The sequence below is a fragment of the Alosa sapidissima genome, chromosome 24, assembly GCF_018492685.1.
Source record: "Alosa sapidissima isolate fAloSap1 chromosome 24, fAloSap1.pri, whole genome shotgun sequence".
In the NCBI taxonomy this organism is placed as follows: domain Eukaryota; kingdom Metazoa; phylum Chordata; class Actinopteri; order Clupeiformes; family Clupeidae; genus Alosa; species Alosa sapidissima.
The window spans coordinates 13533193-13553251 of NC_055980.1; the positions used below are offsets into that span (position 1 = coordinate 13533193).

General features: G+C 42.7%; 1 protein-coding gene across 4 annotated transcripts in view; it reads left to right on the plus strand.

The window, feature by feature from the left end:
- The window catches only part of LOC121699834 (PH and SEC7 domain-containing protein 1-like), a 95074-nt gene that overhangs the window by 36332 nt on the left and 38683 nt on the right, over nucleotides 1–20059 (plus strand). For 2 of the 4 annotated variants that reach the window (XM_042082291.1, XM_042082292.1), the window contains exons 6-10: nucleotides 11888–12079; nucleotides 14591–14671; nucleotides 16014–16126; nucleotides 16320–16378; nucleotides 16619–16708. In XM_042082291.1, coding sequence (XP_041938225.1) covers nucleotides 11888–12079; nucleotides 14591–14671; nucleotides 16014–16126; nucleotides 16320–16378; nucleotides 16619–16708 — 535 coding nt within the window. Of the gene's footprint in view, nucleotides 1–3601; nucleotides 3853–11887; nucleotides 12080–14590; nucleotides 14672–16013; nucleotides 16127–16319; nucleotides 16379–16536; nucleotides 16709–20059 lie in introns of those variants that run through there. The other 2 variants (XM_042082293.1, XR_006027053.1) reach the window with 2 other exon arrangements.

A 20059-nucleotide genomic window follows, 5' to 3' on the forward strand; every position in this document is an offset into this window, starting at 1 on the left:
CAGAAGTACAACATTCTCGAAAACCAGTAAGCCGAGTGGACTGCCTACGTAGAACTCGATTGCGCAGTTTGCGTAGCCTACCGCTTTGTTCTTCTCCATAGTTTGATATACCAAAAATCCAAAGTACTTCCACATCTCCTCAAGTTATTAGGGCCTATCACTCGTCTCTCTACATGTCGCACAGGTTGATCTCGTTGTCCTCCATTTTTTGGAAAAACACGAGCAGCACAGCAGCTGATTGAAACAGCTGTTCCCGGTGCGTAAAATTGGTGGGAATTTTCTTTTTAGCTTTCGCAATACTTACTGCACTTCAGAATTCTTTTATATTCTTATATTCTTGTTTGTGAATTTTGTTACATCTATCTTTTTTATTTGTTTATTTCGTTTAAAATGAATAGTGTACATATTTGGTTAAAATCGATTCCCTATTTTAGTTTTCGAAACTTGTGTTGTTTGGTCCAATCGATTGTGCAATCGATTTTCGAACGTAAAGTGACAGCCCTAGTCTATATGTATTCAAAGTTTAAACTCTACCAAGGTGTGCAGGCCCTTTCTGACTTTTTGGAAAACAATGGCAAAATGAATCCTGCACATATTCAAACAATATTTCTTCAAAGAGGAAGAGTCCAAGTGCTAAAATGACCTGTCTGCAGTCCATACCTGTCTAATTGGGTGCATCATGGAATGAAAAACATGATTAAGAAAACCCCAGACTGTTGAGCAGCTGAAATCCTACTGTATATAGGGGATGAATGAGACTAAATTGTAAAATAAATTGTAAATCCTAAAATTCTTTTTTATTCGCATTTTATGAAGCGTCCCAACTTTTTCAGAATCCGTGTTGTATAACACTATATAGAAGGTATGGGAGGATCTATTTTCTGTCATTAGAAGCCGACAGCTGCCAAAATGAACAAAACAGGCAGAAAACTTTCTTTTTCTTTTTGCAAAACACTAATGTGAATAATAATTTCACACTAACGAGAAAGACTACATTTATTGAATAAATCACCATGTATTATTCTAATCTTGTCCGACAAATTGATTTGTGTTCAACTTGAGCACATAGGCCACAGGAGGTGTTGGAAACCCTGATACACACACACACACACAAACAAACACAAACACACACATATACACACACACACCACAGTGTTGATTAGTGCTTGTAAGCATTCTCTGGTCCGTCCTCTGTACTGTCCAAGTGCAGTCAGGGCATTCCTCCCCCTGCACTGAGAGATGAAATGCCTAGGGACACACACACACACACATACACAAACACACACATACTGAGAGATGAAATGCCTAGGGACACACACACACACACACACATACTGAGAGATGAGATGCCTGCCACTCCTCACTCCCCTAATTAAGCATGAAATTCCTCTCTCCCTCTCTCTTTCCTTCCCTCTTTCTCTTCTTTTCTTTTCTATCCCTCTCTCTCCCTCTCTCTCTCTCTCTCTCCCCCCCCCCCCCTCTACCCCCCCTTCGGGATGGGTTTATGCATCTAAACAGAGGGCTCTTTTGTTCCTACTCTGTTAGTGGCCCGTGAAAGAGCTTTGGGGTCTGGGGAGAGGAACAGAGGAGTCCCTACAGTGGGGTGCTCCGCTCCGCTAGCAAAGTACTCAGCACTGGACATGAGTGAGGCCTGGGCTGGGACCAGCGCTCAGCTGCCCGCTCGATAATGAGGCTAACGCAACGTGTCCTGAACGCCAATGGGGGTTCAGCTACTGTACCACAGCGTGGTGGAGAACAGAGGCTGGGAAATGAAAAGAGAGCAACAGGCAACTGGCAGACGGACCGGAAAGATGCTAGCAGTCACTGCTAAATGCTCATTTTGAGCACTCTCTTATCTTAGGTAACACAGTGGTTGCTTGAAGGAAATGCAGTTCAGAGGCTGACAAGCAGGGCAGAGAGAGAGGGAGAGAGAGCGAGCTGTTGTGATTTAACAAATGTATAACCTCTTACTTTTCGTACTGTTCATATCTTTAAGAATGTAAAATGTCACATTATGGCATTTAATGAAAGTGTTGGTATTTTGGTGAAATAATAAATAATGGAGAATGTTTTGGTGCAGGTCTCTCTCTCTCTCTCTCTCTCTCTCTCTCTCTCTCTCTCTCTCTCTCTCTCCTCTCTCTCTCTCTCTCTCTCTCTCTCTGTGTGTGTGCAGGAAGTATTCCCGGAGGTGGGAAAAGTAAAAAGTGTGTTAGCTCACCCAGATGGTAAATACAGCCTCTGTTTGCACAAGTACACCTCACTTGCCCTGGTCATGTGACCGGTCACACACACAGCCCAAAAGAACCAAGAGCAGGTGATATCTGATCCGTCAGGAGAATGGAGAAAAGATTGACGGAATGACTCAGAAGAACAAACAGGATTCAGCAGAGGAAAGTAGATTTGGAAAAGAAAAGTTGTTTTTGTTTTTTAGTGAAAGAGGGACTTAAGTTGCAGGAGGGGTTGGCTATGAAGCGCAATCACTGGTATGTTAAGCGTAAAGCCTGACGTCTATTCAGATTTGACAGAGGCAAAAGTTCCTGACAGACTTTTTTTTTCATTGAAACTTTTAAATCTGAATGTTGTTGTGTGAAAATGATCGGTTGTTTGCTTTTGAATATAAACAAAATGGCAAGCAACGAGGCAATAGCCGTAAACTTTGACCTTTTCTCAAATTTGAACGCACTTTGGGCTTTAGGTTTAACATAGCCGACCACTTATCTTGTGTTGTGGTCAAGGTCAGTGTGGAAGTTCTGGAACGCTGTGCAAGTTTAGATAGAGGGGCATAAAGGGAGAGGGGAGGGGAGAGGGAGGTGGAGAGAGAGAGAGAGAGAGAGAGAGAGAGAAGGGGATTGTGAGTGTGAAAGTGTGTGTAAGAGAGCGTGAATATATATGTGTTTGTGTGTGTGTGGGTGTGTGTGTGTGGGTGTGAGAGAAAGAGCGCGAGAGAGAGAGAGAGAGACAGCGAGGGGAAACTGGACAGAAAAGTGAACTAGGAGGGACGAAAAGAGAAAGGGAGGGAGGGAGGGGGAGGAGGAGAAACCAGTTTGGAGAGAAACACAATTTTGAAAGAAGTGGAGGAGGAACATACACACCTTCACTGGACTAAACCAGCACATCAGGGAACAGCGAAAAGAACAAGGCAACTAACATCTCAACAGCATTCAAAGGGATCTGACTCCTTATTTACACCAGTGGAATGATCTTTGTTGGCTTCAGCAGTGCTTTTGTGTTTACATGTGCATAGAGTTAGTGGACGTTTTTATCCAAATGTGCCACGAAGATGTTGGTTTCTTCAAAGTAAAGTGGTAGATAGAGAGGAGAAGAAGGAGAGAATATCGTCTTTTATTTGGGTTTTTTCCCCTTTTTTTGCTGTGTGTGAAAGAGTGACCTTAAGCAGCGGTGCTCGTGTTTGTGGAGTGGATCCGTCTACAGGTGGACGCTGTCCAGGTGGTGATCGGTGGGTCAGGAGAGAGGGGCCATGAGACGGGTGGAAAGAGAGAGGGAGAGAGAGAGGGCGAGGGAGAGAGAGATGGCAGCGGTGGAGAGAGAGAAGGAGAGGGTGAGCGAGCGGGCAGAACTGGAGAGAGAGAAGGACAGGGCGAGAGAGCGGGTGGCGATGGCGAGAGAGAGGGAGCGGGTGAGAGAGCGGGCAGAGAGGCGTGCGATGCCCGCCGTGCGCAGTGCCCGGGTGCCCCAGAGGGGTGGGCGCCCCACTGATAGGGTGGCATCTCTGAGGAGGGCTGGGCATGAGGGGCCGGCACCTATTGCCAGGGCACACTCGGTGCTCTGTTGGCATGGCAATAGGACTGAGGACAGGTACGGCTACGCCCCCACTCGTCACTCACACCACAGGTAAGGAGAGCACACCTGGACACACCTCAGCACATTCCCTCTTTCTTTCTCTCCCCTCAGTTGATTCAGCAGGCCACATCTGAACACTCTAACCCTTTTTAACACTCTAACCCTTCTGAACACTCTAACCCAGTGGTTCTCACAGTGTGGTGTTACGAAGTGACCGACGTCGCAGCATCCAAACTAAGCTAACGTTGTCTAGGGTATGATGTTTAGCTGCCCTCGGTCAGCAGCATAGCCTGAAAGCAGAGATACAAAGATAACCTACTGTACACACTGGCCCTATGTGATGTAAAGTTGTGGAAGTAACACCTACTGTGTGTGAGTGTAATGTGTGTGTGTGTGTGTGTGTGTGTGTGTGTGTGTGTGTCAGCTTGGTAGAGCTCCAGTGAGAGGTCACTTACCTGTGGCTCTCACGGTCCCAGTCTATCTCTCTCTCGACGTCTCCTGAATAGCCCAAGCGTTGGTTTATGGTCAAGTTCAGTTGTATGATGGTGGTGTAAAAATCCAAATGAACGTTTGCCGGACGCACAACGACCTCCAGTCTTTCTCAAAGGCCTGAACTAATTGTGAGCCATAATTGCAGGACAGGTGTGCACTTGTCACTACCTGTGGATAATCTGTTATCACTGAAGCTCCGCCTGTAAGTCAGTGCTTTCCTTAGCGTGTGCCTAACCTATCCTAACAGGGGTCCGTAACCCATAGCCAAGGGTCACCAAATGAATTAGCTTTAAAGCAACACCAAAGAGTTTTTTGTACCTTAAAATAATGTTTCCAAAATCGTTTCAGTGGTTCATCAACTTGTAACAGGGTGAACGACACTTCTGCATTCGCTTCGCGGCCCTCTATCGGCTATTACCGCACTATGTAAGTTTGCCGGATCGGGTAGCGGATCTGTAGTTCGATGGAATGAGACATAAGAAACTACAAATTTGACTTGCGTTTGATGTCGCAATACATCGTACTTTCATAAATCATGCAACATATTCTACCTTGTCTGTGGACATTGTTATTTGCAAAGCCGTTGCTGGATAAACAAATAGCGTGCGTGTGACAGAGGGAAAGTTCTTTTGGTGTTGCTTTAAATGATAAAGATGCTGTTTATCATTTTAAAAATCCATATCTACAGATGACAACCCTTTTCATCAAAAATACCAACAAATTGTGTATATTTCCTTGAATCACTTCATTCAGACCAGCCAGCTAGCTAGCTAGCTAGCTGATGAGCATGGAGAAAAACGACAGTCCACGACAGTCCACAAGAGGCAGTCCATGTCGTCAAGTGATGCAAAATCCAAAGTTGACAAAAGACACACCAGAAAACACGGGATGGTAAACCTGGCCACAACTTCAGAGAATACAAATGGCATATGTCTAATTGTTATGATTATGAGGGGGGTCCTAGAAAATGTTCTCCCCCACAAGAGGTCCTTGGAACCAAAAAGTTTAGAAGCCTCTGTGCTAATCCATCTAAACACTCTAACCCATCCATTCAGACTCTCTGACACTGTTCAAAGACACACTCTGACACACTATAATTATAACTATAGTGGCTTGTCTTGTTCTTGAGAACTACAGCAACCTTAAGCAGATGCAGACTAACTACAGGCAGACAGGACAGAGATGGACAAACAGGGCAGGGACAGAGATAACTGTCTTATGACACTTTTGGCTTGTCAATATGAAATGTTAAGTTGCCTTTAAAGCAAGACAATGGAAGAATTGATATATGCCCCCTGGCATCAGTATTCAAGGCCAAGTAGCGCTAGGAAAGTACCCAGTTAGTCAAAAACCGACTAAAATAGTCTGGATCCTACCCGATCAACAATGTTACAGTGCAAAATATCAAGCTTTCCGTGCGCACATCGGCACTCTTATCAAATACGTCATTCTCCATATAATAAGTCAGAGTAGCATCAGAATGTCTTTGAAGTCTTTAGTTTATTGTAAAAGAACAGCATGAGGGGGAGTTTTGTCCATGTTCGCACAGCAAATCCAGTTATCAGCATTGTAAACAGAGTGTGTGTGTGTGGTGAGTTTGGTTTGTCTTATCAGAGTTTTAAATGTATTGTGTTCAACAATTAGTACGAGTTTGGTGATTTCGGTGTGTGTGAGACAGAGGAGTGCCTGGAGAGTTTGGTGTGTGTGTGTGTGTGTGTCTTGAGTTATCAGTGTTGTGCTACTTTGGCTCAGAGCTGCTGATATGGCCAATAAGCAGCAGTGCCAGCTTGTCTGACACTGTGTGTGTGTGTGTGTCTTTGCACACACACACACACTGTGATGAAAACAATCACTGTGTGTGTGTGTGTGTGTGACAGAGAGAGAGAGAGAGCCTTTGTCTGGAGCCTTTCGCCAAGACAACAGATGAAGGATGTGCATGTGTCCCAAGTGTCCCATGTTTGTTCTCACAAGACCTTATGGATAAATCTGGAGCTGCTCTCCTCTTTTCCACCGCTCTCTTATTTTTCTGTTTCTCTCTCTCTTGCTCTCTCTCTCTCTTGCTCTCTCTCAATCTCCCTTCCTCTTTCTCTGTCTCCCTCTTTAACATTCTGTCTTTCTCTCTTTCTTTCTCTGCCTCTCTTTATTTCTCTCTCATGTCTCTCCCCAAGCTTGCAGTACCCCTTATACAAGAGGGGGTGTCAGTGGATATTACTCACACACAATTTCCACTATAGGCATCCCAGGACCACGGACAGCTACCAAGCCAAACATGCTTATTCTCAGAACTCCGTCACGAGTATTCCGATGGGCGAAACCAGTGAATTCAGTGTTGTGCAACGAAAGCTGTGTGGTTATGCAGCAGCATAGCTGTGATTGGTTCACGGCTGATGTGGGTTACAGTCAAAGACACTTCAGTGATTAGTGCCGTCCTACCTGGTGCCATCCTAAGCGATAACACAACCTGCACTTATGAACTCATCACAGAATGACGGCTTAATAGCCAGCGGGAAGGGAGGCATTCGGAAAGGGGGGAACGGGAGACATTTTGAAAGTGAGAGAGACTTTATGAGAGAAGGAGAGAATTAGAAATTTTGTCCACAGACCTTTTTCAGGTTATTTTCATAGATAACCTGAAATAATCTAAAATATAACCGCAAGCGGTGATTTACGGGGTCCGAGCAACACGAACATGAGGTAGCATAGCTTTTTAGTTTTACATATGCTTTGATTGTTTGGGCCCAATTGTTCAAAAGAAACGTGATTGGATTTCGGTTATCGGATTTCAGTTACCGGATTTCGGCTATCGGATTGGATCAAATCTTGAAAATGGCTTGTTCAAAGGGAAACAAGGATCCTGAAATTGGATTAGATCACATAATCTATTCTTGGTTTTGATCTGGATAAAACCTTAACTTTGTGTTGTTCAAAACTTTTGAGTTGGATTGGAATAAATTTGATGCATAAAATTAGGATTACCCTGTGCTGTAACGTTATAGTGTGCTAACCTCCACAACCTAATAGTATTCTAACAATACCCTATTCTAGTGTGCTAACCTCCACAACCCAACAGTATTCTAACAGTAGTATTCTAGTGCGCTAATCTCCACAACTCAATAGTATTCTAACAATACTCTATTCTACAGGACTATGCATTTGTCATGGATAAGATGAAGCGTCTGTTAATGGAAGGCAGTGTTTCCCACAGAATGGAATTGTATTTGTGGTGGTAGGTGAAGGGGGGTGGGGGTGGGTTCTGTGTTGGAGTCAATAAGATGAACAACCTATAATTATGCAGTTATACTTGCCTTGCACGACAAGTCCTGTCAAGTAGCTGTAACGTTATAGTGTGCTAACCTCCACAACCCAACAGTATTCTTAACAGTATTCTATTCTAGTATGCTAACCTCCACAACCCAGCTGAAAGAACTGTAGGGGGCGATGTGGGTCGAGGTAGAGTGAGTGTGTGGCGAGCAGGCAGAGCCTCGGCCAGAAGGCTCAATGGTATGAAGTGATGACACGGAGATGGCAGGTTTCGGTGCAACACAAGTGAACTTTATTTGAGTTTCAATTCATCTGTTCTTTTGTTCTTTACTTGTATGTGTGCTGCATCAAAGAGGAAACAAACAGAAAATGGAGTAATCAGTGAAATGGGGTAAATCAGTACAGATCCCAACTCAAACAAACCAATTGACATTTGAACAATAAACTGAAATCATATGGCTATATAAGGTACAACTAAACAATACTTGACATCCCAAGTCAACCAACATCACCTAATCATCTCTCACATGGGACTCCAACACACCAAACCAACAAACAAAGACCTTAACTATACACATGATGGCAGAGCTACTCTACAAACTGATAAACATCACAAAAGTCATAGTGAGGGTCATTAAAGTGATGACTTACGTTAACTCAAAGACGTACACAAAGCAGGACACACTGGAGTGCTGAGTTGAGATGAACAAAAGAGTGAACTGAGGGCGAGCAAACAATTTATCCTGGTCTGAGCCCCTGCTCCGGAGCTACAGGGTTTCCCAGCAGGTAAACTGGGTGTGGTTTGGTGACAGAGCCAAACAATCCAGCAATTTCTCCACAGCACCTCCTTACACTGACAGACTTTGGAAAGATTTGCAAAGATTTGGAAAAGATTTTTGAAAGACTACAGTCTCAGACCCTCTCACATCTAAAGACAAGTAGTAGAGTTTTAAGTCACAGACTATGATTTTGCAATGACTAGGGATCTTGCAGGGTCACTATTTACAAGACTGCAACACGATTCCTTTAAATCATTACCCATCGTGCAATAGATAAACAGGAACTGAAAATGATAGCCTACTAAACTCAAAGTCGTATTTTCGTGTTTCTGCAGCATTGTTTCATGCGTGACATCCTTAACCGATATAGAGTTGTTCTGTCAAGTGGAAGAGCCGACTAAATATGTATAAGAAATGACAAATATTATAAGAATAACAAATAATTATAGGCTACAGCTGTGTCGGAGTCAATAAGAAAAACAGCCTATAATTATACAGTTACACTACAAGTCCATATTGACAAGTAGCTGTAATGTAATAGTGTGTTAACCTCCACAACCCAACAGCATTCTATTGTAGTATGCTAACATCCACAACCCAACAGTATTCTAACACTAATGCTTCAAGTGGGATTTGAACTCTCAACCTAAGGATCACCAGTACAAGGCATTATCTCACTGAGCCACTGTCAATCCTACATGTTGGCCAGTCACATTCACATGGTGAAAATGTGTATTGGTAAACACACAACAAGAAAAACTCCAAGCATACATTTGACAATAAAATGAAGGGCTTTCCTAAAAGAGTACACCTGAAAACTTTTTGAAATTCTGGGGCAATAAGACATTTGTAGAGAAGAATACTAATGGATGAAATATAAATATGATAGACTTTATGATGAAGGAAAAATAGTAAACAAAGAAGTTCCCCTGAATGTCATAGAGTGTCTCGGCATTGTGATTCTTGACAACTGATGAGTGTGAATGTTGATTGGCTGATGTCATTCAGGTGCTGTTCAATGGTGTGAATCTTCAATAACCAATAGCATGTGCAGCTTGATCCTGAAGTTCTAATGGGGATTCGAACACTCAACCTAAGAAACACCAGTACAAGGCATTATCCCACTGAGCCACTAACAATCATACACATTGGGCAGTCACATTCACATGTGAAAATGTGTGTTGGTAAACACACAAGAAAAACTCCAAGCATACATTTGACAATAAAATGAAGGGCTTTCCTAAAAGAGTACACCTGAAATCTTTTTGAAATTCTGGGGCAATTAGACATTTGTAGAGAAGAACACTAATGGATGAAATATAAATATGATAGACTTAATGATGAAGGAAAAATAGTGAACAAAGAAGTTCCCCTAAATGTCAGAGTGTCTCGGCATTCTGATTCTTGGCAACTAATGACTGTGTATGTTGATTGCCTGATTTCATTCAGGTGCTGTTCAATGGTGTGAATCTTCAATAACCAATAGTATTCGAGCTAGAGCCTAAAGCACTACCAGGGATTCGAACTCTCAACCTAACAAACATCAGCACTAGGCATTATCCCACTGAGCCACTGACAATCCTACATATTTGGCAGTCACATTCACATGGTGAAAAGGTGTGTTGGCAAACACACAACATCAAGAAAATTCCTAGCATACATTTGACAATAGAATTAAGGGCTTTATAAAAAAGAGTACAGATCTGAAAATGTGCACTGTTAATGGTATCCACATAATGATGGTTGTATGGTTGTTCACCAAGGAAAAAAAAATACTCATATAGGAATATAGGTGATATAGGAGAAATGGGCTGAGTGGTCGAACTTTATTGGTCTATATCTCTGAAATGGAAAAACATATCCAAATTATTTTGATAACTTTTGTGAGACTTTGTCTAAACATTGTCTGTGAGAATTTTGGTGAAGATTTGATAATTTTTGAAGTATGTGAAACTTTTTATGATGTTTGGCTTTTCTCTGAAATTGTGGCAAAAGTAAACATTTTTAGAGCTTAAGACCAGGGTGAAAAAGATGCATCTGAATGTAGAGATTAATATCATGAAAGAATTTTGAGTCTAGGTCAATCTGGTAAGGAGAAATAAGCATTTTTGACAAGAGCGCCACCTTTGGGTGCAGTACCCCAAATTTTGGGTTATGGGTAGTGGGGGGTACTGGTAACAATACTTGAAAATGTTTAGTTTCTAGGACTTACGGTTTATAGGAATATAGGTGATCTAGGAAAAATGGCCTAAGTGGTCTAACTTTATTAGCCTATATCTCTGAAATGGAACAAAATATCAAAATTCTGATCCATAACTTTTGTGAGGCTTGGTCTAAACATTGTCTGTGAGAATTTTGGTGAAGATTTGATTATTTTTGAAGAGTGTGAAACTTTTTATAATGTTTGGCTTTTCCATGAAATTGTGTCAAAAATAAACATTTTTAGACCATAAGACCAGGGCCAAAAAGATGCATCTGAGTTTAGAGATTAATATTATGAAAGAATTTTGAGTCTAGGTCAATCTGGTAAGGAGAAATTAGCATAATTAACTTTTTTTTCCAACAGCGCCACCTTTGGGTGCAGTACCCCCAAATTTTGGGTTATGGGCAGAGGGGGGTACTGGTAACCATACCTGAAAATTTGAAGAGTTTTGGAGTTACGGTTTAGGCAGCAGTATGACTTTTACAGAATTTTGGCCAAAAATGAACGGTACAGAAACAATAGGGGTCCTGCAGCTACGCTGCTCGGACCCCTAATAACCTGGTGAAAGTCTGCAGACCGAAATATTGTGTTTATAATAAAGTAATATATATCTAAAAATAATATTATATACCGTAATAAGTATAAGTTTAGTAATAATTTAACAAGTTTCTCAGCCCAGTGATCATCGATCTTTGGTCTTCTCCTGCCTGACCTGTGTGTAACCTGACAGGTTTGCAACAATTCTGTTCTTTGAGAAGTCCTTTTACAATTATACAGTATTTGAGATTGGGAGGGAGGGAAGAGAGAGAGAGAGAGAGAGAGAGAGAGAGAGAGAGATGCGCCAGTGGCAAAGTTTTGACAGATAAGCCTTTTGTGTGTGTGTATGTGTGAACGAGAGAGAGGTGCCAGTGACTGAGCTTTGACAGATGACACTTTCATGGGAAAATTGGATCATTTTCAGAGTTCTCTGTCATGCGGTGAAATGCTCTAGCCTTGGGGCCATTTGTGACAGATGCATTACAACGGGCAAGATGATGCCATGTGCTACTATGACACTTCACACAGCTCAAACATCAATCCAGAAGAAGATTCTAGAGTCATCCAGAACATTCTGCTCTGAAATTGCTTTCAGTGAAATGAAATTATCCTAGTAAAACTGAGAGCCAGAATACTTCCTTTCCAGAAGGGTTCTGCAGTAAAATTGTCACAAAGGGAGTGCTGGGAGTATTCTTTGCCGAATGTTTGAAGTTTTCAATGAGGTCAAGTTAAAGAACCATGAAAGGATATTCTCTTAAATCACCATTTTCCTTCTCTCCTTTACTCCACACCCACATCCCCACCCCACCCTTAGGGACAAGCCCCTCCACCAGAAAGCCAATGGGGATCAGGATCAGACCACAGGAGAGCGCCTTGGATTGGGCAGCAGCGACACACTGACCAATGGGAATCGAGCAGACCTAGAGGCCGCCAAGCGATTGGCTAAGCGACTCTTCAAGCTAGACGGATTCAGGAAGTCTGATGTAGCCCGCCACCTGAGCAAGAAGTAAGGACACACACACACACACACACATACACACACACACACACACACACACCGACTTATTAAGAAGTATTAAGTATTTAAGAAGAATTTTGGCTGTCAGGCAGATATGTACACACACACAAACAAGTGCTGTAGTCCCACACACTCAAACACACACACACACTCAAACCCACAAACATACACACACACACACACACACACACACATAATACTTCTGGAAAAATTGCGTTTTGCATGCTGCTGTTTGTCAGCCAGTGTCCATGCTCCTTAACTTAGTACATGTTATATTTAAAGGGGATGGAGCTTACCAACTGGTCCTGGAACACCAGCTTTAATGTGTGAGAACTCTGTTAGACACGTGCCAGTGTTTATTGATTTTTATAATCTAGCCATCTGGCGACGGCTTCATATTCTTCTGTCAGTCGGTTCTCTAGTTGTGGAACATGTTTGTGAGGGGGGGAGAGAGAGAGAGAGAGAGAGAGAGAGAGAGAGAGTGTGTGTGTTTGTGTGTGTTTGCCTGTGTTCTTGCTGTCTTTGTGCAATGGTGCAAACTCAATCATCTTCAACTTAACACTTCAAAGACCAAGGAGATGGTGGTGGATTTCCGCAGGTCTAAGCCCACTCTGCTACCAGTCCACATTGATGGGGTCAATGAGGAGGTGGTTAGCACCTACAAGTATCTGGGTCTCCACCTGGACAATAAACTGGACTGGTCAGCCAACACTGATGCACTCTACAAGAAAGGGCAGAGCAGGCTGTACTTCCTGAGGAGGCTGCGGTCCTTCAATGTGTGCAGTAAGCTCCTCAGGATGTTCTACCAGTCTGTTGTTGCCAGCGTCCTCTTCTATGCAGTAGTATGCTGGGGAGGAAGCACAAGGAAGAAGGATGTGGGGCGAATTGACAGGCTTGTAAGGAAAGCTGGCTCTGTAGTGGGAGCTGAACTGGAGTGCATCACTTCACTATCTGACAAAAGGACCCTGAACAAACTGATCAACATCTTGGACAATGAGTGTCACCCACTCCACAGCACTATTGTTAAGCAGAAGAGCCTGATCAGCTGGAGACTTCGCTCACTGCCTTGCACAACTGACAGACTGAGAAAGTCATTTGTCCCCAGGGCCATTGAACTGTTCAATGCCTCACTTAAGGGAAGAGGAGAGATAGACTTCTCTGCATAGTCTGTCTGCCTCTTCACCCCCTCCATGTTTGGTACTGTCTGTCCACTAGCCACTTGTACCACTGTCTTTATGCCTCACTGTTTGCGTGCTATATTAGCACATATGCATAACCCCCCCCCCCCCCCCCCTTCCATGCCACAGCCGAACTGTGGCCACACTTATACATTTTCTTAAATAGTTAAATATATAGATATATAGACTTTACTTTACTTTATTTCTGCATTGTTGCACTGTTGACTTACTCATTTGCACTATCACCATGACCACTATCACCATTGCACTACCACCATGACACTCATTCACACAGAGCACCTTAGAGCACCTTACCATACCTTACTATGCACAGAGAATCACAGGCTCAGTCCCTGCCTCAGTCATTGCAAGCACCTCTGATTTATTAATCACCACTATGTGGATACTGTTTTTAGAATTGATTTAGATTAAGTGTTAGTTAGTATAATTTGTATTTTTGTAATTTGTATTTTAGTATATTTTTATGTATTGTATTAAGTGTTCGTATAATTTGTATTTTAGTATATTTAGCATATTCTTTATCTTCTACTGTCCTTACTGCTTAGTTGTGTTTTTATATTATATACTTTAATTACTCTTTCTGCTGTTAAAGAATGTGTTTGTGTTGTATGTATGCTGCTGAGACCTTGAATTTCCACTGGGGATCAATAAATTATCTATCTATCTATCTATCTATCTATCTATCTATTATAATGGTCTGTAGTGTTTGTGTGTGAGCAGAATGGTGCTGTGAGCAGATTGCCATGTTTACAGCTGTGTGTGTGTGTGTGTGTGTGTGTGTGTGTGTGTGTGTGTGTGTGTGTGTGTGTGTGTGTGTGTGTGTGTGTGTGTGTGTGTGTGTGTGTGTGTGTGTGTGTGTGTGTGTGTGTGTGTGGCAGACTGCAGGTGGAGTTGAGTGGCCCAGTTTAGTAGTTTTAGTTTTAGCCCACTTCTCTGCCCCCCCCCCTCCCCCCCTCCACCTCCCTTCCACTCCAGGCTTCCAGACAGACGGTTGTCGCTTTGCTTTCATGAAACAGAATGCCGGATTAAAGCTCTTTTCCTGGTGTGACAGATGCAGCTTGGGAATTGCATTTTTTGGCATCTTGGCACTGATGTTCACCACAGCCCAAATGTTTAGAGACTGGACCAGAGAGGGGAAGACTGCTGCAATGGCCACCCATCTTTGAGCTGCAGAAATAACATTGGAGAATTTGTTCTCTCTCTCTCTCTGTCTCGGTCTCTCACTCTCTCTCTCTCTCTCTCTCTCTCTCTCTCTCTCTCTCTCTCTCTCTCTCTCTTTGTGTATCTTCCTGTTTACTAGCAATGACTTCAGCAGGCTGGTCGCAGAAGAATATCTTCGCCACTTCAATTTTACAGGCCTGACTTTGGACCAAGCTCTTCGGTAAGTGTGTGTTGCTGCTCCTGTTTTTGTGCCCAACCTGAAAAATGAAAAGGGCCAAAGACATGATCTGCTCCTGATTCATCTTTCTCTGGGTAAGAACGATAGTCACTGAGCGTGTCTATTTTGTAGTGCACTGAAGTGAACACAACTCGCTTATGTAGTGTCTCGAAATCACTAAGTAGGACTCACTTAGTAGAACAATGCAGTTGGACATCCATAAAATTGCGACACTCATCAGTCCAATACGTGAAAGAAACACACTACGGCTACATGTATATGTGTGCCACACTCACGCAAGATAAACCTGCATGTATCTCAAGTAGCATGTTTATGTTACACTTTTGTCCAAAGCGACTTAAAGTGACATTAATAAATATTACAATAACATTAAAATGAATAGTTTAATGTAGTCATATAAAAAATACAACTATTAGTAATAGACTTAATCAAATTGAACAGAACAATAACAACAATAAGCATATACAAACCACAACTCTGTAAGAATTCTTATCTCATTTTTACGGATGTGAATGTCCAACTGTACTTCCTACAGGTCATTGCCAGAGGCTTCTCGAAATGACCACCAGGGGTGATAAAGATCAAAAAAACACAGACACCCTCTGTCAGACTAAGCACAGTGTGTGAAAACATCTCAGGCTGTTCACACTATTGAACCCTTAATGACTCTTTCTACCTTTTAATGTGTCCGGTGCTCTAGTTAACCCTTAAAGGTGTAGGTTTTTGAACGTTCTAAGTTCCGCAACAATTGAAGGTTCTAAAATTCTATGTTGAATTCAATGAACCCAGATATTCTTTAGAACGTTCATTTCCCAACATTCCCGTCACACCAGTGTGACGGTACTCCTTTAAGGGTTAAGAGACCAGTCTGTCAAGCTGTATCCCATATCTCATAACTTTATTTCATTTGGCCTCACCTGCTGCTCCTGCCCACTTTCGTTTTATTCCCATTCTCCATCTTTGTTAATGTACCCATGTGAGGTCTGAGCACATTTCTATATGAGCTGCAACCTCTGTCAGGTAGATGTCTGTGTTGTCGGGAAATGTGTGATGCAGGGTCTTATAATACATGTATAATTGATGTTGTGCGTCATCTATGCTGAGTAATACTGTAGGTTATGTGATGCAGTGGCAAGAGCCCAAGACAAATTTGCCTTTGGGGACAATAAAGTATATACCTTACCTTACCTTATAACTCAGAGCAGATCCCAATCTTTTTTGTATGTGTAGTCTGTTTGATGGAATTCTTCCTTCAGAGCAATAGTAGTGTGTGTGTGTGTGTGTGTGTGTGTGTGTGTGTGTGTGCGCGCGCACCTGTGTTCAGGGTGTTCCTGAAGGAGTTTGCTCTGATGGGGGAGACTCAGGAGAGGGAACGTGTGTTGGCCCACTTCTCCCGCAGATACCTGCACTGCAACCCTAAAGTCAGCCACTCAGAAGGTAACACTGCTGTGTGTGTGTGTTTGTCACTGTTGAGAAACGTTTCAACCCTATGTATTTCTATACTGCCTAGATGTTAGTCTCTTGTGTGTGAGTGGGCTGTACATGTTCTTGCACAATTCATATATCTCTTTATTTCTCTCTCTTTTTCTCTCTCTTTCTCTCTCCTCCTCTTTTCTGACATCTTCTTTAGACAGTGTCCACACTCTGACCTGTGCGTTGATGCTTCTGAACACAGACCTGCATGGCAATGTAAGTTCACAGACACATACACACCACTCACAGAAGGACCATGAAATCACATATAAAAAATATCATACATGAGAAAAATCAATTAATAACGGACCAATAATATCATGCTTAAAACAATCAATGATATTGATTGATTGATTGATACCCATTATAAATAGCTGCTGAACTACAGACAATCTAGGAGAGGAGAGGTCAGTGCAAACACATGGGTTCTGAGCATGCCTGTCGGTTCTCCCGCAGAACGTGGGGAAGAGGATGTCCTGCACACAGTTCATTGGGAACCTGGAGGGACTCAACGAAGGACAAGACTTTCCCAAGGACATGCTGAAGGTCAGTTCTGACTGTCTCTTGACCAGTCTTTCACCATCTCCTGTGTTTTTAATTTAGCTTACCTACACACACACACACACACACACACACACTTGGATAATGTATTCATGTCCACACTGAACAAAAACAACCCAACAGAAATACAGCACTTAAATACTAAAGTGGAGTTGGAGACGTCCAACAGTACACAATACACACAATATACACGTACACACACTCACACACACTCACACGCTCATACACTCTCTCACTCACTCACTCACTCACTCACTCACTCACTCACTCACACACACACACACACAGAGTGAGCAAGAAGCAAGGCACACCCAGATAATGGATAGAAATAGCAGCGTCTTATGCCAAATATGACGGCTGCCAATAATAGCTGACATCAAGCAGTGCCTTGCCAGTTCATTAGCTCTGCTTTTAGGTAATCCCAGCAAGCAGTTGGACTCGTCTGATAACTAGTTTATGTCCTATTATTATAGTATAATATTACAATTATGTTATACAACTATCATAAATATTATATTACAGAATAAGGTAGTCGTAAGATAATTTGGAGAGAGAGAGAGAGAGAGGTAGAGAGAGATGTTCTATGCTGCTGTGATTCAGACAGTGAGCTGTGAAGTTTTAGCTTTTTTTTTTTAAGTTTGAGTCTCCGCTAAGCCAACAACACTAAGGCAGGCCTTGTGAAGGTGGTGCTAACCATACTTACTGATTAGGAAATGTGTATTTGTACTGTAAGGCACTTTGGGCAATGGCATGTACAGTAATTCTCCATTGCTCTGTGTGTGTTCATTTACATACGCAAACACATTGCAAACAACACACACACACACACACAGACACACACCCCTCCGGTGCTGGACTCATTGCCCTGTAGCTACAGTAATTGTGTTGTTTACAAAGACTGACTGTCCCCCTGGACCTTTCTGTTGGCCGCAGCATTTATTAGATTAGGCAGGTATTAGGTTATCCCCAGTCATTTTAGTGTTGTGGTGTGTGTGCTTACCCTTTTGTGTGTTTGTAGGCCTTCTGTGTTTTGTGGTGTGTTTGTGTTTACCCATATATGTATAGATGGGTAAACACAAACTGTACCTGTGTGTGTATACCCAGTCCCCATTTGTGTGTGTGTGTGTGTGTGTGTGTATGTGTGTATGTGTGTGGGTGTGTGTTTGTGTGTCCTTCATTTGCGGACGTGACTCTTTGCAAACAGAGCTAATGTCAGTGACCTATTCATTAGACAGAGAACACAGGCCCAGGCAGATAGGCCTGTGTTTGGGGCCCTGGCAGACAGGCCTATGTGGGTATGGTCTGTCGATCTCCTGCTTGCTGCCCTGATTGTGATTATTAAATTTGGGCTCATTAGCACTCTGTCCATGTGGCCTTCGGCGGATGTGACCAGGACCTAACTAACCTTTATGTCGTCAGATGACCACTGCGTATTTGTGTTTGTGCGTTTACAAAAGCTAACCAGATATTTTTTATTATGTTACAGGGTTGAGCTAACTGCGTTTAGCTTTGTCATTAGAAGCTAATAAGGTTTTATGTTTGCCAATCACAGTTAACTTGCTATTCATCTTTATAACTGTTGGAAGTGACTTGCCATTTTTAAAAGTCGGTATAAGTTTGTAACTTTGCATTTGCATGTTTGTGTTATGTCAAGTTGGTATTTCAGAAGAAAGCATTTGCATTAATATCGGAGGGTGTATTTGACTGTTCATGTCTGAAACTGGGGCAGCCGTGGCCTACTGGTTAGCACTTCGGACCTGTAACCGGAGGGTTGCCGGTTCGAACCCCGACCAGTAGGCACGGCTGAAGTGCCCTTGAGCAAGGCACCTAACCCCTCACTGCTCCCCGAGCGCCGCTGTTGATGCAGGCAGCTCACTGCACCGGGATTAGTGTGTGCTTCACCACACTGTGTGTTCAATGTGTGCTGTGTGTGTTTCACTAATTCACGGATTGGGATAAATGCAGAGACCAAATTTCCCTCATGGGATCAAAAGAGTATATATACTTATACTTATACTTATAGTAACTGGATGATTTGATACTACAGTACCTAACTGGCATTTCAGGTGTTTATTGGATTCAGTACTAACTGGTTATTCAGCTCTAAGTAGTAAGTCGCCATTGGTAATTCATGTTTATGTTTCATGTTTGCAAAAGGTAACTGGATATTTCAGTAGGCTACTAAGTAACAGGCTTTTCTGGTAATCAGACCGGATGTTTATGTAGTCAGAAGGTGACTAGTTGTTTATGTTTAAGATAAGGAGGAAACTGTGGGTCATGCTCTTCACGTGAGGATTGAGGATTCTTGATGGGTTGCTGCGGGGATTGATTGTTCATGTCTGAGCCTTAAATCCATATAGTGGTCATCACCTCTCGGCAGAGATTTATTTATTTATGGCAGCAGAGGGGGAGGACAGCCTTCAGAAAGAAAGAGAGAGAGCGCTTTTTCACAGCAGAGAGAGAGAGAGACCGAGAGAGAGAGACCAACAGAGAGAGACCGAGATAGAGAGAGAAAATGTGTATGTCCTGTCCTGTACTATAATACTGATTTCTTGTCTTGTTTGTAATGGCAGCTCCCTATTTGTCATGCCAGTGAAGAATAAAGTAGAGACTGAGATGGAGAGAGAGAGAGAGAGAGGGAGAGATTGTAAAAAAGGAGTGCTGAGAAGTAGAGCTACAAGGGGGAGACTAAGAAGTCATGTCCCTTTTCTTAAACCCTCTCTGGAGTTTGTGGCCTTAAAAGGAGAGATGGACAGAGATGCAGACGTGGAGTGATTGGGTCGAGGAGCGGGGGAATACAGCTCTCCATATTGGAGTATGCGCCTGCGTCAGTTCCTCCGTGATCCATCTCTTTGTCATCTGCTCTTAGTAACACTTTACATTCCATCCTGTTTCTTCTTCTTGTCCCCCTTTTCTTGTCCTCCCCTCTTTTGCTTTCGACATCTGTCCATCAAGTCTGTCGTGTCTGTAGATTACGACTAATGTAGATCGTTCTCATCTGAAGTGACGCTGGTTGGTTTTTGTCAGGCAGGAAACTGAATCATTCTCTCTCTCTCTGTGTGTGTGTGTGTGTGTGTGTGTGTGTGTGTGTGTGTGTGTGTGTGTGTACTGTAGCTGTGTAGCTGCTGACATTTACCATTTAAAGAAGTGACAACACTAAGAGAGATAACCTTCACAATGACAGCTCACTCCTTGGAAGCGTGCGCACACACACACACACACACACACTGAATTCTGTGTTGTGGTACATAATGATACTGATCCCTGTTCCGTATGGGAGATCATTATCTACTTGCCCAGTCTGTTTTTATAGCCCTGCACATAAATCACAGATTC